Here is a 13,856-nt window from a genome sequence, read left to right as displayed (position 1 = left end):
TTTTTAAAATTTTTTTTTAATTTTATTGTGTTTTTTTATGTGTACCATCAAATCAGATCTGACTGGTACAGGAGGGGATTGCCCCTCCTTCTCCAGCAGAGTATCTGGTGAATTCGAACTGCATACTTTTGGGATTGCATTCTCTTTGTGCTTTTCTATCTTTATGTAAAATACTGAATTCTAGTATATACTAGGTATACTTAATAGTATGCATAGCAAGTATTACATAAATGCTGCTTTTGCATATTTAATATTTAGTATCATTATTATGAACTGTGACCTATATAATACAATACACTTTATTCCTCTTTTTGATATGATAGTGATTTTTTTTGTATAGTTCTTTGAACAAATATATCTTTAAACAGATACACTTATTCTAGGTAATAAAAATACTCTGGAAAAGATGAGGGTAGAAGAGAAGTTTTTGCAAGTACTTTCTCACGTATTTTTCACAGTCAGATTTGATTAATAAAATTCATACCTTTTATCCATAGTGAAATCCAACCTAGATTGGATCTCAACCTCAAGAAAACAAAAATTCTCATCACAGGACTAATCAGCAACAGCATGATAGATGACGGAGAACAGATTGAAACTTAACAATTTCATCTTACTTGGAACCCCAATCAGTATAGTTGGTTCCAGCAGACAGGAGATTAGGAGATGTATTGCACTGTGAAAATCTGTAGTCAGAGACCTCTCCCAATTACTGAGGAGCAATGATGTTAGTTTAGGAACTAAGGTATGCCTGATCCAGACCATGGTCTTTTCAGTCACTTGGCTCTGCATCTGAGAGCTGGACAGTGAATAAGGACAATGGATGAAGAAAAGATGAAGATGCTTTTGAGTTATATTGGAAAAGAGCATTGAATTATCCATTGGACTGCTAAAAGAACAAACAGCTATGTCATGGAAGAGGTGCAGTCAGAGTACTCCTTGGAGACAAAGCTTTGTCTCACATACTTTTGGCATATTGCTAGGAGAGACTATTCTTTGGAGAGAGATACCATGCTTAGAAAGTGTAGGGTCAATGAAAGACATGAAGACCCTGGATCAGATGGATTGATGCAGTGACTGCAGCAATAGGCTTAAGTGTCAGAGATTGAGGATGGCACAGGATAGGACAGGGTTTATATCTACTCTTCATTGGGTTACTATGAATAGTACTCAATTCGATGGCATCTAATGACAACATGCATAACATTTCTTTAAGGTGTCAGTTGCCTTTAATTCTTTTGTCCATAAATTTTTCAGTTTAAAATGATTAATCATTAAAAGTTCTTGAGATAGACAGCTGACACCTCGTCCGCCCCGGAGCACAGGCCGCCGTTTCACACCCAACACCCCCAGCTCACCATGGATGATGACATCGCTGCGCTCATGGTTGACAACGGCTCCAGGATGTGCTAGGCTGGCTTCGTGGCCTACGCCCCCCGGGCTGTCTTCCTCTCCATCGTGGGGCGCCCTTGGCACCAGAGCCTGATGGTGGGCATGGATCAGAAGGATTCCTACATGGGGGAAGAAGCCCAGAGCAAGAGCGGCATTCTAACCCTCAAGTACCCCATCAAGCACGGCATTGTCACCAACTGGGGCGACATAGAGAAGATCTGGCACCATACCTTCTACAACAAGCTGCGTGTGGCCCCTGAAGAGCACCCTGTGCTGCTGACGGAGGGCCCCCTGAACTCTAAGGCTAACTGGGAGAAAATGACCTTCAACACTCCTGCCATGTATGTCGCCATCCAGGCTGTGCTGTCCCTGTATGCCTCTGGCCGAACCACTGGCATTGTGATGGATTCGGGCAATTGCGTCACCCACGCTGTGCCCATCTACCAGGGGTACGCCCTCCCCATGCCATTCTGCATCTGGACCTGGCTGGCCGGGACCTGATGGACTACCTTATGAAGATCCTAACTCAGCAAAGCTACAGCTTCATCACCACAGCTGAGCAGGAAATTGTGCGTGACATCAAGGAGAAACTCTTGTTAGTTGCCCTGGACTTTGAGCAGGAGATGGCCACAGGCGGCTTCCTTGTCTTCCTTGGAAAAGAGCTACAAGCTGCCCAACAAGACAGGTCATCACCATCAGCAGTGAGCATTTCCGCTGCCCCGAAGCACTCTTCCAGCCCTCCTTCCTGTGCATGGAATCTTGTGGCATCCATGAAACTACCTTCAACTCCATCATGAAGTGTGATGTTGATATCCACAAGGACCTCTACGCCAACACAGTGCTGTCTGGTAGGACCACCATGTACCCAGGCACCGCCAACAGGATACAGAAGGAGATCACAGTGCTGGCCCCTAGCACAATGAAGATCAAGATCATCGCTCCCCCTGAGCGCACATACTCCGTGTGGATCGGAGGCTCCATCCTGGCCTCCCTGTCCACCTTCCAGCAGAGGTGGATCACCAAGCAGGAGTACAAGAAGTCTGGTTCTTCCATCGTCCACTGTAAATGCTTCTAGGCGGACTGTTTAGTTGCATTACTCCCTTTCTTGATAAAAACCCTAACTTGCACAGAAAAAAAAACCCCAAAGGATGAGAACTGGCATGGGGGGGGGAAAGTTCTTGAGATAAATCAGGAGAGAGAGGAATTTGATCATATATTTTTAGATTTCCTCTATTTAATTCTTTATTCTTTCTTTCATACAAATAACAAACATACCAAAAATCCCCAAAACCTCTCTCCACCCTCACAATTTTGACAAAAAAATTTTGATTAAAAAAAATTACAAAGTATAAAACAAATATGAATTACTTTAATACTCCCACCAACTTAATATTATTTATTGTAACATTTTGTTTTCTAGTCTTCTCAGTATGAATAGAACTCTGATGATACAGTTTTTAACATTGCTAACCAAAAGACTCTGAGTCTCTGGTGGTTTGAATCCATTGGCTCCTTGGGAAAGATAGGCAGTCTCCTTCCATTAAGATTCACAACCTGAAAACATATTCATGATTTTTATTTTTTAAAATTCAACTTACTGTAATGTCATTAAATATTTTAGTGTCTTTTGTAATAGATGTGTGGTATTCCCCTAAGTACCTGTGACTTAAGGAACTCTGGTGGCCTAGTGGCAAGAAGCCGCACTGCAATCCCTCAGGCACAGGGTTCAAATCCATCAGGTGCTCTGCTGGAGAAGGAGGGGCAATTTCTTCCTGTGGCTGGCGCACACGCGCGCACGCGCGCGCACACACACACACACACAAAGAGTACCAACTTGTTATAGTTTAGATTTATTCCCAAATTGAGAATATTGCAAAATAAGCTGCCTTAGTAAATATTCCTTGTAGACAAACCCTTTTGGACATTTTTATTTCCTTGTGATAAATAACTAAGATGTCAAGGTTGCATAGTGGAATGTACTTGGGACATTGGGAGGGGTGCAGGGGGATTGTGTACCAGGGAGGGAGTTTTACTTTTCAAAGGGGGGGGGGAGGGCTGGGTGTGGAGAGAAGTATAGCAATGAATGAATGGAAATCCAAAATCTCTCTAAATGTTCATTAAAATTATTAAAATGAAAAAAATACTAAGATGTCAGATTATTGAGTCGTAGATTATGCAATTTTTGATACACATAATGAAACTTTTGGGCAGATTATCTAATCTCCCTACAAGCTTGCTTCTGTGGGGTGCCTAAAATGGGGGTACTGGTGGCTTAGTGGTAAGGAATCGGGCTGCCAACCCTGTTAACTACATTTTGAATAGAAAATTAAAAAGTTGTAAGCATTTTTTCCAGTTTTTCACTCCTGTCATTCATGTCTTTTGTTTTTGGTGGGAGAAACTTGTGCTTTGTCACAGTGACTAAGACGACCAGGTCTACAATTACACAGACCTAGTCCAGACTTGAGTGTTCACCAGCTTTGGAATCTAAGATGGCTGTTTTACCCCTTGAATTTTTCCATTTCTTCATTTGTATAATGCTGGTATTTCCTCAGGATTTGTAAGGATTTATAGGAGTGATGGTTTTAAGGGCTTAATAAAAATAGTGTATCTTATGATTTTCAAAGCAAATGTAAACTCAGGGATTATCTTTCTCATTCTTGTTTTGGCAAACAGGATCAGAAAGATGGAGTACTTTTTTTTTAAAATCTTTGTTTAAGATTGTAGTACTAAAGTGGGGCAGCCAACATGCATTTTAGAGTGCATAACAATCTAGATATTCCAGAAACATATGAAACATTAAAGAAGTTTTATATTTGGGCTTAGGCTATTGGGAAGTAGTTGAGAATATGAGTTTAGTTCCAAGAGAAGATAGGTTCCTAATGGCTCTGTTGATGAGTAGAGCTCCACTACATCTAAGAACCTTCAAGACCAAAGAGTCTCAGAAATAGCTTATCAGTAAGATAAGGAGGCTTACTGGCAAGTGGGTAAGAAGTTGTATTGCCATACCAAAGGCTTGGTAAAAACCTTGGAAAAACCAGCAGCCCCAGGAGAGATCGATGAGTTGTCTCCTCCTATGCTGTTTACCACCTCTGAAAACCCACTAGTCAGCAATGATCAAATAGTAAACAAGATAAAAACCTTTAGGAGATAGTTCTACTTTGATTTAGATTAGGATAGAATCTCTTAAGTATATAGGACTGATTAAGGTTTTTGTCTTGATTTGTTTCCAACAGGCCATGGTGCTGATGTGAAATGTGTGGACTGGCATCCAACAAAAGGGTTAGTTGTTTCAGGAAGTAAAGATAGTCAACAGCCAATCAAGTTCTGGGATCCCAAGACTGGGCAGAGTCTTGCAACACTGTAAGTGATAGGAGCCCATGTTAACTCCCAAAGTGGAGGAGAATAAGCAGTTCATGCACCTGAATTTACTTCTCTTTTTGTCATATGTTCAAATGCTGTTTTTAACACCTTTTAGATAACAGAAAGATTTGTATCTGTAGACTTATTATTAATATGATTTATCTCTAAATTTCTAGTGAAAGTAAAACTTGATTTTGTTCTGCACATATATTTAAATTTAATTAAGTGTAATTCAAAGGAAGTATGGTAAACTTGGAAGAAGTGATTCTTACTGATTGCTAGTCTAATTGGCTGTTTCTCCTTAGCAGAACATCACTAGTAAAATATGTAATTGATGTGTGTGTCACTTGCCTAGCCTCAGCCATTTCATCCATCTGTCGAAGTTTTGAATATTTTTTAACTCATTTTCATAATTTGTCTAGAGTATATCACTTTTGGTGGATTAATATAATACAATACTCACTTTGAACTATTTTCAAACAGTCAAAATTATAAAAATAGTTTAACTTTATTTAGGACAAACTTATTATGTGCTGGCTCTTGTGTGAGGGAAAGGAATATGCCATGCTAGATTGAGCTTGTTCTAGCAAGGTAGCCTCTTTGCACAGCTTCACAGGACAAATTCAACCTAGAACTCCTAGTGACTGATTCCCCTGGAAGTGCACAATGTGTAGGCCGTGTCTTGTTGGTCCATCTTTAGTAAAAATTATCATTACACTACTCAGCCATTTTTAAGTTTGTTTTTCTGAATGAGAAGACCTTCATTGAATTTTCTAAATGTATTAAATTCTACTAAATATTAATTAATGTTCAAATATAGCCTCTGCTTCACAGATACGCTTTTCAATCCAGTTGAAATTTTGTTCTATTTTAACTAGTTAATGATAAGTATGCTTTAATAGTGCACTTTATTTCTGTCACTGACTTCTGTTTCTTTTGAGTGTTATTTTTTCACTATGATCCCTGTAATATATGTGCTTTATGGTGCTAGGCCAGACTTCTTTCCTTTTCATTCATGTACTTTGTAGCAGAAATGGCTGTTGTAATGATTTATATTCTGAGAGCGATTCTGATTTGTATTAATTTTGAGACATGATGGTATTTTCTTGCTACTTTGTTTCTAGTCATGCCCATAAGAATACAGTAATGGAAGTGAAATTGAATCTCAATGGCAATTGGCTGCTTACAGCATCACGTGACCATCTCTGTAAACTTTTTGACATTCGAAACCTAAAGGAAGAGCTTCAAGTATTCCGAGGTCATAAGAAAGAAGCCACAGGTAAAAGCCTGTGATGTATTTCATAACGTTCTGATCATACTTGGGGTTTTTTTTGTTGTTTTTTTTTCCCCTGATTATACTTGTGACACTGATCTTTATGAGTTTTGTCTTTCTCCATGTTTTGATTTATAGCTGTTGCCTGGCATCCTGTTCATGAAGGCCTTTTTGCCAGTGGAGGGTCTGATGGTTCTTTATTATTCTGGCATGTTGGGTATGTCGTAATTATTATGTAAAGAAATAGTATGTTTTATAAAGAAATCACCTAAATGTGTAAAAACATGATGTTTTGTACTTTTTTTAAGGTCATATGTCTTATATTAAAGACTTCCAATTGGAATATAAAGCACCTCCATAGTTAGATATAGAAGCCATTAGGGGAAAATAATAAAAACTGATTTTTTTAGTTTTTTTATTTTAGTTCCTTTGTCACACCATTAAGTACTTGATTACTAGCTGAAAGGTTGTAATCCAGAGAGGGAGCTTAGAAGACAAACTTGGAAGTCCAATAGACGAAGAATGAAAGACCCTTTGGAGCAATTTTTCAGTACATATTTAGGGTCACTGTGAGTCAGAATTGACTTGACATCAAATTATCTTTAAAATGTTTTTCTCTTCTTAAGTTCAAATTGGAGGTGTTTTTTGTAACAGTCTGAGCAGGTTCAAATAAATAGAGTTTGCATAGCTTTGTGTTAAGGTTTAAGGTCAAAAGAAAATGTCTTCCCACCCCTTTTCTTCCTTCTCTGGGAAACAGCTTTTTCGGTTTTACTTCTGCAGGGTAGAGAAGGAAGTGGGTGGAATGGAGATGGCACATGAAGGGATGATCTGGAGTCTGGCCTGGCATCCTCTTGGACACATTCTCTGTTCAGGTTCAAATGACCACACTAGGTAAGTTTTATATCAGAATTATTATAAGCTGCAAGAAATAAGTATTGTTTGTGCTTATTTTCTTGATTGAGGTATGACTTTACATTCCAGCTTACTCTTAAAGACATTGTAGACACATGTATAAATACATGGTGGTGGTGATGTTGTCAGATGACATCAAATCAACTAAACCTCCCAGTAACCCTTTGATTGATAGATTTGAGTCTATTTTCCAACATCTTCACCATCTTTAATGCTTGAATCCATCACTGTAGTCACTCTTATTAATCCATCTCGTTGAAGGCCTTCCTCTCTTTTTCTGACCATTCCCATGATGTCTTTTTTCATGGGCTAACCTCTCAAAGTATGTGAGATGAAGTTTCACCATCCTTGTCTTCAGTGAGCACCCTGGTTTTACTTCCTCCCAGATAAACCTGTTTGTTTGTTTATTTATTTTACACTCCCTCAGATATTCAGTACTACTCTCCAACTCCACAATTCAAAGGCATTAATCTTTCTGCTATCCTTATTCATTGTCCCAACTTTCAGATGCATGGGAACAATTGAAGGTACCATGGCTTGGATTCAATGCAACTTAGGCTTTAAACTGACATTCTTGCTCTTTAACACTTTGGAGATGTCCTTTACCACCGATTTTTCCCAATGTGACATAGCTTCTAATTTCTTGACTGCTATTACCGTAAGTTTTGATTGTGGATACAAGTAACAACTTCAATCTTTTCTCCTGCTACCACAATCTTTCCTATTGGTCTATTAGGATTTTTACTTTACTGATTTTGAGAACTAATCAGTATTGAAGACTGTAATCTTTGATCGTCTGTAGCATGTGTTTCAAGTTCTCTTCACTGTCATTCAGCAAGCAAGGTTCTATCATCTGTATTACATTAGTAGTTGATGTGTCTTCCACCAATCCTGATGCCATATTCTTCTTCATCTAGTCCATGTTGTAAATACAATAATACAATAAAGTGATCCTGTGTTAAATATTAATTTGTTGTTGTTGTTGTTGTTGTTGTTATGTGCCGTCAAGTCACTTGCGACTCATAGCGACCCTATGCACAACAGCCCTAAACTCCGCTCTGTCCTGTGCCAGTTGCACTGTCTCTGACACTCCCATCCCAATTATCCCAGTCACTGAATCAGTCCACCTCATAGAGGGCCTTCCCTCTTGCGCTGTCCCTCCACCCTCCCAAGCATGATGTCCCTCCTCACAGTATGTCCAAAGTATGTCAGACAGAGCCTCAGAATCCTTGCCTCCAGGGAGCCACCCAGTTTAACCCTTTCCAGGATGAATCTATTTGTTTTCCTAGCAGTCCTTGGTGCTCTCAATACTCTTCTCCAGCACCACAGCTCAAAGGCATCAATTCTCATTCTATCCTCCTTGGTCATTTTCCAACACTCTGATGCATAACAAGTGATTGTGAAGACCATGGCTTGTATCAGACGCACCTTAGTTAGTTCTTAAGAAAACACCTTACATTTTAAATATTTAGAAGATTACCATTTGAAAAATGTCTTGTGTTTAATTCATATTGGGCTACAGGATAGGGTAGCACTGCGTCTGAATTCCTAGGGCTGCACTCTTCATAGGAACATAATCTCCCATGGGAACATGGTTTTCGTGTGGAGTGACTCACAGGTGCATACTGTCAGTCTTGGATTTTCTTAGTAGCCATGTATTTGACCAGTGCCGCCAGGGTTCCTACTAAGGGCTTATTTAGTCCTGAATTAATAAGTTACCAGCAAATGCTCTATACCACTTTATTTTTACAGCAAATTTTGGACCCGAAATCGACCAGGTGATAAAATGCGAGATCGTTATAACTTAAATCTACTGCCTGGAATGTCTGAAGATGGTGTCGAATATGGTGAGGACTTTGTACGTTTATTCTTATCTAATTCTAACATTCTGTCATGAAAGTATTATGTATTAGGAAAATGAAACAAAACTCAATTTGCTTTTTTTTAGATAAGTAACTCACTTTACTTTTAATTTAAAAAATAATCAAAACAAACTCAAACTCATTGCTTTTGAGTCAGAACTGACTCATAACTTGACCCTGAAGCAGGTTTTCAGAGGCTGTAAATCATACAGGAGGTGATTGTCCATCTTTTTTATGCAGCCCAGCTTGTTAGATTTAAACCACCAGAGAGATACCACCTTTGAATGGCAATGCCTCTCTCTATGGCCTCTGCACCTACATTTATATCATTGCTTTCAAAGGATGCATTTCTAAAAATGACTATAATAGTGTATGGTATTTTTGATGCAAATTTACACAACTCTTTAGGTTCCCAGTTCAACATTTATACACAAATTGTACAATGAAATTTATTTTCATTCTCTAAAATACGTAAACATGTTTATTCATTTTGATAGTTCCTTTTCCATTAATTTCGTTTCTGTGCTGGCTTATGTATGAGTAGTAGTCATTATTTTTCTGACTAGTTTGTTATTTAGCTGTAAAGGTAATTTTAGGGGTTACTTTCCATTCAGTACTTGAAGATTTTCTCTAGGGATTAGTCTGGAGAAGTCCAGTAGTAGGTCTGGTGTTTTTTGTTTCTTTAAAGGAATTTGTGGTTCTAGGTTATGTTTTTCTCCCATTCCACCTACGTCTGTCTACTGTGGCCATGCCGTCAGTAATGGTAGCTGAAGACCATCTGTTTCTTTTGGTCTTGGGGAGATGAGGCTTTCATTCGTATAGACCAATTTCTTCTCTGCGTTTTTTGTTCCCTTCTATTCCTTTTGCACTAGACAAGTAGAGACCAGTATTTTAGGTGAGCATCACCACTTTGTAAGTCCCTAAGCATAAGAGCAGAACTTTATTCAATATTATTATACTGATAGACCTTTTATAAAATTTTTGCTGCTTTGAACTACTACTTTTATTTAAATCTCTATTAAAATGGATATGTTAACATTTGTAGATGACCTTGAACCTAACAGCCTGGCGGTAATTCCAGGGATGGGAATACCAGAACAACTAAAATTAGCTATGGAGCAAGAACAGATGGGTAAGAAAAGTTATGCCAATACATTGTGTATGCTTATTTCTTAGTTTTATGTTATTATCATATATTTAAAGTATTAAAATGATATGTGAAGACATTTTGATAAAGTTCTAAATATTGTATTTTAATATTGCAATATTTACATACAAGTGATAGAACCTGCATACTGCTGTTGAGACAATTCTAACTTATGGTGACCTTCTATTTGATTTCTGAGGCTGTGAAACTTGATAGGAGGAGAAATCTTTCTCCTGTAGATTGGCTGGTGGGTTCTGACTACTGACTTTTCCATTAGTAGCCCGACATGTAACATACCACTAGGGTTCCTTTATAATAGATACGTATCATTTTGATGTTTAATTGTAAATATTGTACATAATATTTAGCATTTGTTCTTCCAAAAGATATATTCATTGATTAGATATTTAATATATTTCATTTTTATCACTAGTTATTTCTTTTTATAATTGTAGGGAAAGATGAATCAAATGAAATTGAAATGACAATTCCAGGTTTAGATTGGGGAATGGAGGAGGTAATGCAGAAAGATCAAAAAAAAGTACCTCAGAAGAAAGTTCCATATGCAAAACCTATTCCTGCTCAATTCCAGCAAGTAAGTAACTAAAAGTAACTTCCATCTCATGCATAATCCTCTTTGGTGAGTCTAATTGAAGTTCATAAGTAGGTGGTTTTTTTTTTTTGATGATGTGATTTCTTAGCAGTGTTCCTATATTGTGAGCCCTTTCTGTAATCCTGTTCATGTAATCATGCTTTTTAGGTGTAATTCTGTCTGGTATTTTGAAATTAGTGCTAGGCCTCTAATGAGTCTCTACCTCTCTTCTCACATTAATCATTATCAATCAGGCTGTTAGATGAAGGAAAACAAAGAGCAGACTTAGTATGCTCTCATTTATGTTACTTATCTGTGTTCTACTTTCATTAGCCCCTCGAAACAAAATGTTGAGTATATTTCCTCTTGAAGAGCCAGGCAAGCTTTATGTTCTTAATAACATGCAAGATTTTTCTGCATTTTCAGAGTTATTAATTTCTGCACAGTAATGTGACTAATTCCATTACCACATCACTTAAGAATTATTAATAAAAATAAAGATAGTCTACCAGGTGAATTGACTTACATTCAGCAAGTTTAAATGAGTAGGTTACTTCACAGAATGTAATGATGGAGAGAGGTATGTGATTGATGATATCTAAGTTGTGAAGATGTAGTGTTCAGATGCCCTTTTGTCTTGATAATTGACACATTATGTGAAACAGACTCAGTGACTAGTGATATGAATGGCTTTCATACTGTTTTTTCCAAGGCTTGGATGCAAAATAAAGTTCCAATACCTGCTCCCAATGAAGGACTCAGTGACAGAAAAGAGGATATTAAATTGGAAGAGAAGAAAAAAACACAAGCAGAAATAGAGCAAGAAATGGCCACATTGCAGTACACTAACCCACAACTCCTAGAGGTTTGTAAGACTATGCTGGTTCAAGATTTAAGAATGTGCATTTTGTATTAATAGGCCCTTTGAGGGCTGAAATAACTTTCAGATGGCACACCTCCACTTTTTAATTGCTCAGTTATGAAATTATTTTCTTTCTGTTTAGAAACTATACTTTTTTAATTGAGATTTTAATGAAAATTTATAAAAGAACACGGATTCCATTCATTCATTGTTGCACATTTCCCTCTCCCTCCACCCCCCCCCCCCAGTTTGCTTTTTTCTTTGAAAAAAAGTTCTTTCATTGTTATAAAGTCATCCCCTGCCCCTGGACTACTTTACTATGCAGCTCTTTTTCTGGAGTTTTGTCATGCTAGTAATACCTAATCATATATTCCTCTCCCTCGTCTGTTTCAGTGTCGTGTACATTATTTATCCCCTCTTTTTGTAGTTTTCCCCCAATCCCCATGTCAGTACTGTTTTATAACAGTGGAATTATACAGTATTTGTTTTTTTGTGACTGAGATATTTCACTCAGCATAATGTCCTCAATAGTCACCCATTTTGTATATTTCGTGAGTTCTTTATTTTTCAGTGCTACATAATATTCCATTGTTTGAATATACCACAGCTTTTCTATCCATTCATTTGTTGTGAACAAAGTAGCAATAAACATGGGTGTGCGTATGTCTGCTTGAGTGCCAGTTCTGGTTTCTTTTGGGTATATTCCCAGTAGTGGAATTGCTGGGTCAAATGTTATTTCTATTTCCAACTTTTTGAGAAAGCTTTACACTGTGATTGTACCATTTTATAGTCCCACCAACAGTGAATAAGGGTTCCAGTTTCTCCACAACCTTGTTGTTTGCTACTCTGTTAAATTTTTTTACTCTTACTGGGGTGAGATGATGTCTCATAGTTGTTTTGATTTACATCTCTCTTAGAGCTAGGGATTTGAATATTTCTTCATGTGTTTGTTCGCCATCTGAGTATCTTCTTTGGTGAAGTATCTGTTCCTATCCTGTGCCCATTTTGCAATTGGATTGTTTACTTTAATCTTGTTGATATGCTAGAGTATTTGGTAAATTCTAGATATAAGTCCCTTATCAGATATGTCATTACCAAATATTTTTTTCCCAATCTGCGGCTTCCCTTTTACCCTGTTTCTGGATGTGCATAGGGATTTGATTCTTAGAAGGTCCCATTCATCTGTTTTATCCTCTCCTAGTTGTAGGTTTCAAATTATTTTCTAAAAGAATTAGTCAAACAGTAATAGACCAGCATTAAATGTGCATTTTTAGTAGAAAAGATAAAGTCAACATAGTTTTCCTTATCCAAAGATAAGAAAATTTTTTGTCAGTCATGTAATAGATAGGGTTGTGTTTTTTCCCCCTCCCTACTTTTAGAAGTTGCCAAGAATGCTAAAATTCTGGAGTCATTTTCTTACTGGTAAATCATTGTTATTTCCAGTACATAGCTACGGAAGGCAGTATCTATACTGGGACTGAAAGGCTAAGTGCTGTTACATTGCATAGGTGCTCAGAGCATTCTGATATATGGACTCTTACTATCTTTGGAGCACTGATGAGATGTTTGTTTTGAGTATTCCTCAAAGTAAGTAATACACTGTCTCTTCAAGATTTATTTATTCACTATAATTTTCTTGACTTTTTTTTTTCTCCCCAGCAACTTAAAATTGAAAGACTTGCACAGAAACAGGCTGAGCAAATTCAGCCTTCTCCTGCATCTGGCACCCCTCTCCTTGGACCTCAGTCATTTCCAGGACAAGGTCCAATGTCTCAGATTCCTCAAGGTTTTCAACAGCCACATCCATCTCAGCAGATACCAATGAGCATGGCTCAGATGGGGCCACCAGGTCCACAGGGACAGTTTAGATCCCCTGGACCACAGGGACAAATGGGACCACAAGGGCCTCCACTACATCAAGGAGGTGGAGGCCCCCAAGGATTCATGGGACCACAGGGGCCCCAAGGCTTGCCTAGGCCTCCGGATATGCATGGACCCCAAGGAATACAAAGGCATCCTGGACCTCATGGTTCTTTGGTACCTCAGGGACCACCTGGACCTCAGGGTAGTTCTGGTCCTCAAGGTCATATGGGCCCTCAGGGTCCACCTGGTCCACAAGGGCACATGGGCCCTCAGGGCCCACCTGGTCCCCAGGGTCATTTGGGTCCTCAGGGCCCACCTGGTCCTCAAGCCATACAGGGACCACCTGCTCCGAGAGTGATGCAAGGGCCTCCTCTTTCTCATGGGATGCAAGGTGGTCCAGGGTCTCAGGGTATCCAAGGTCCTGGGTCTCAAGGACCTTTGATGGGATTGAATCCAAGAGGCATGCAGGGACCTCCGGGCCCCCGAGAGAATCAAGGTCCTGCTCCCCAAGGAATGTTGATGGCCCACACACCTCAAGAGATGAGAGGACCTCACCCTCCGAGTGGACTGCTGGGACATGGCCCTCAGGAGAT

The 13,856-nt window shown here is 38.7% G+C and overlaps 1 protein-coding gene and 1 pseudogene across 1 annotated transcript in view; both read left to right on the top strand.

The window, feature by feature from the left end:
• LOC102845032 (pre-mRNA 3' end processing protein WDR33-like) overlaps positions 1-13,856 on the top strand; it is a 111,041-nt gene that overhangs the window by 71,286 nt on the left and 25,899 nt on the right. The window contains exons 7-15 of the mRNA XM_006902809.1: positions 4,626-4,752; positions 5,877-6,031; positions 6,164-6,242; positions 6,806-6,916; positions 8,690-8,784; positions 9,845-9,931; positions 10,402-10,541; positions 11,251-11,403; positions 13,060-13,854. Coding sequence (XP_006902871.1) covers positions 4,626-4,752; positions 5,877-6,031; positions 6,164-6,242; positions 6,806-6,916; positions 8,690-8,784; positions 9,845-9,931; positions 10,402-10,541; positions 11,251-11,403; positions 13,060-13,854 — 1,742 coding nt within the window. The remainder of the gene's footprint in view (positions 1-4,625; positions 4,753-5,876; positions 6,032-6,163; positions 6,243-6,805; positions 6,917-8,689; positions 8,785-9,844; positions 9,932-10,401; positions 10,542-11,250; positions 11,404-13,059; positions 13,855-13,856) is intronic.
• On the top strand, positions 1,360-2,467 carry LOC102871761 (annotated as a pseudogene).

This window comes from Elephantulus edwardii, unplaced genomic scaffold (genome assembly GCF_000299155.1).
Source record: "Elephantulus edwardii isolate Elephantulus edwardi_28Jun2011 unplaced genomic scaffold, EleEdw1.0 scaffold00453, whole genome shotgun sequence".
In the NCBI taxonomy this organism is placed as follows: Eukaryota; Metazoa; Chordata; class Mammalia; order Macroscelidea; family Macroscelididae; genus Elephantulus; species Elephantulus edwardii.
This window is presented reverse-complemented; position numbering and strand designations above follow the sequence as displayed.